This window comes from Penaeus vannamei, chromosome 36 (genome assembly GCF_042767895.1).
Source record: "Penaeus vannamei isolate JL-2024 chromosome 36, ASM4276789v1, whole genome shotgun sequence".
Taxonomy (NCBI): domain Eukaryota; kingdom Metazoa; phylum Arthropoda; class Malacostraca; order Decapoda; family Penaeidae; genus Penaeus; species Penaeus vannamei.
The window spans coordinates 4,341,477-4,343,976 of record NC_091584.1 but is presented as its reverse complement, the minus strand read 5'-3'; the positions used below and the strand labels follow the sequence as shown (position 1 = coordinate 4,343,976).

The window sequence follows — 2,500 nt, the reverse complement described above, 5'->3', positions numbered from 1 at the left end:
TTACTCAATTTAGCCACAATTTACGTTTCGTCTAAGTGTCTGCGTGCTGTGTAAACCGGAATTTATATATTCCTACGCATGAATTACCAACACGAAATGTGACTTCTTATTCTGGTTAGGATCAGATCGTATTATTATCATCAGCCATAGCGCGTCCCGGGAAGAGGGTTGCACCGAAGCCCCGCGTTCAGTGTTCGAAGCAGCAGTCGAGCATGAGGCTGGGCGCGGCAATGTCCTCCTCCTCCTCCTCCTCCTCGTCCCTCTTGCTTCTCTTGTGCCTCCTCCTGGCCAAGCAGGGCGCCGTGCTCGGAGACCAGACGTGGTGGCATGCGGCTTCCATCAGCTATGCCGAACCCAACAACACTGTGGGCCAATTTGCGGAGTCGGAGCCCGTGCCCTTCCTGGCCTGCAGCTCGTCCGCCAACAGCGCTCCGTGGGCCGAGCTGTTCTGCCACGTGGGCGAGCGTTGTCTCCTGTCCGATAACGTGGTGCAGGGGCGCTACCACGACCCTTCGGCAACCGTTGGCGAAACCCAGTGCTGGACTAAACACGGTTAGTAAAGGAAAAGTCACATTTTTAAATTCTCTTATGCACCAACTAAAACCGTCCGATAGACAAATGTTTGCATCATCCTCATCTCTTGTGATATATCGACAATGGAAAAGAAAATGATGAAGTCCTCAGCTTCAGGATGAAAATGGTAGATTATCAATTATATGATGAAGCTAAGATCCCTATCAGCTGTTCTCCCTCAGCACTGATCCCATTTCAAAAACGAATACACAAGGGTGCAATAAGAATACCTCCCCCATTCCCTTGCAACATTCGCCATCCTTTTCACGCCTTTAAACCTCACTCAGCCCGTGTTTATGGACGTAATATCTCTCCTCATTTCCAGCTCCTCCTCCTTGCTTCCCTCCGTTCACCGACGTCCCCAACTTGGGCTGCCTTCTCCTCCGAGCAACTCCGATCATGAGTTGGCACGACGCTCGCCTCGTCTGCAGGAGCTATGGAGGAGACCTGGTTGTTCCCAAGGACTATAACGCCCTGGCTGCCTACTTTCTGCCCTTCGGTCCTAAGGGTGTGATGTCTGCGTTTAGCGTTGTGCCTTACACCTGCTTTAAAACATTTAGTATTATTATTGGCTTACTTTTTATTGCATCCACTTTGTGTAATGAACGTACTCTGGTCAGTCTTGTGAGAAATCTTCGCAGGCTATTTAGTTATGATTTTTTTTCTCTCAAAGCTTTTTCTTTCAATAAGATCAAGGTCTATATAAGTACTTTTATAGACTTTGGGCTCAGTCTCTATCAGAGCGTCTGTAGGAAAGACAAAATAGTGACAAATGTTAGACTGTGTCACTCTTTTGCCTTCTTTATCCAAGAATTGTTTCAAGGCTCACCACATTTGACTTGATTTCATCACAAGATTATTTCAATGCATGAATAAGATGACTTCCAGTATGACAGCACGAATGCCCCTAAATATTGTGACAGCACCCCCTCCTTTGCAGATATGTGGGTGGGCGTGTACAAGGAGAAGTGGGTGGATGGTTCACCAGTGACTAATTGGGGGGCTGGCGAACCGGATGGAGGCACCCAGTACTGCGCCAGAATGTTGAAGCTATCAGGGAGATACCAAATCTGTGATGCTGGATGTTCTCTTGTATACGGATTCTTATGTCAGTTAAGGTAAAGGATACAGCTGTTGAACTGACTGAGAAAAGGACGAGAGAAAAAAATATACATGTGTTTGTGCACAGAAGCTTTAGAATGGTATAAAACAAAGATTGCAACATTCACATATATATACATATATATATATATATATATATATATATATATATATATATATATATATATATATATATATATATATATGTGTGTGTGGAGTGTGGTCTGCGGTCCAGAAGAGAGGGCGACACAGTCCAGTTGCACTCTACCTTAACTCCAATGCACCTCATTTTCCCTTGCGCGGGACTTTTTCAATGATCCCGTTGCTCATTTGCAACTGTTCTCGCTTTTTATTGTTATTCTTACTGCATTGTGTTAATTTTTACCGGTCTGCTTTTGTTTGATACATTTAATTTGTTGTTTTTAAGAGTTGTTTTATCCCGGGCATGATATAATTTTCTGCCAAATCATTTTTATGTGTTACTGTTCTCAAATTCTTTTTTAATCCATATCTTATCTTTTAATACACATCATAATCTTGTATTTCTTATTACTGGTCCCTTTCTTGTCCTGTTTTACTTTTGATTTTATCGATATGTATTTTTTTCTTATTTTGTATTCTTATTGTGTTTTACTTTGTTTTTTGTTTTTTTCTTTGTGTATTTCATTGTCATCTGTCTTTTACTCGTACTTTGTTTGAATTGTATTATTATTGTAAATCACTTTGGAAAATGATTCGTTTTTTGTGATGTCACTAGTCCATGACAACACAGGACCCATGACAATAAACATTGTCAACTGGACTTCTGTGTCTTTTGGATATAACC

The 2,500-nt window shown here is 42.2% G+C and overlaps 1 protein-coding gene across 1 annotated transcript in view; it reads left to right on the top strand.

Annotated features, from left to right (window-relative positions):
- The first annotated feature begins 141 nt into the window (after positions 1-141).
- LOC113814267 (uncharacterized) overlaps positions 142-2,500 on the top strand; it is a 7,251-nt gene continuing 4,892 nt past the window's right edge. Inside the window, exons 1-4 of the mRNA XM_070114743.1 lie at positions 142-552; positions 899-1,081; positions 1,514-1,681; positions 2,432-2,500. The exon at positions 2,432-2,500 is cut by the window's right edge and continues 32 nt beyond it. Coding sequence (XP_069970844.1) covers positions 213-552; positions 899-1,081; positions 1,514-1,681; positions 2,432-2,500 — 760 coding nt within the window. The 5' untranslated portion in view covers positions 142-212. The remainder of the gene's footprint in view (positions 553-898; positions 1,082-1,513; positions 1,682-2,431) is intronic.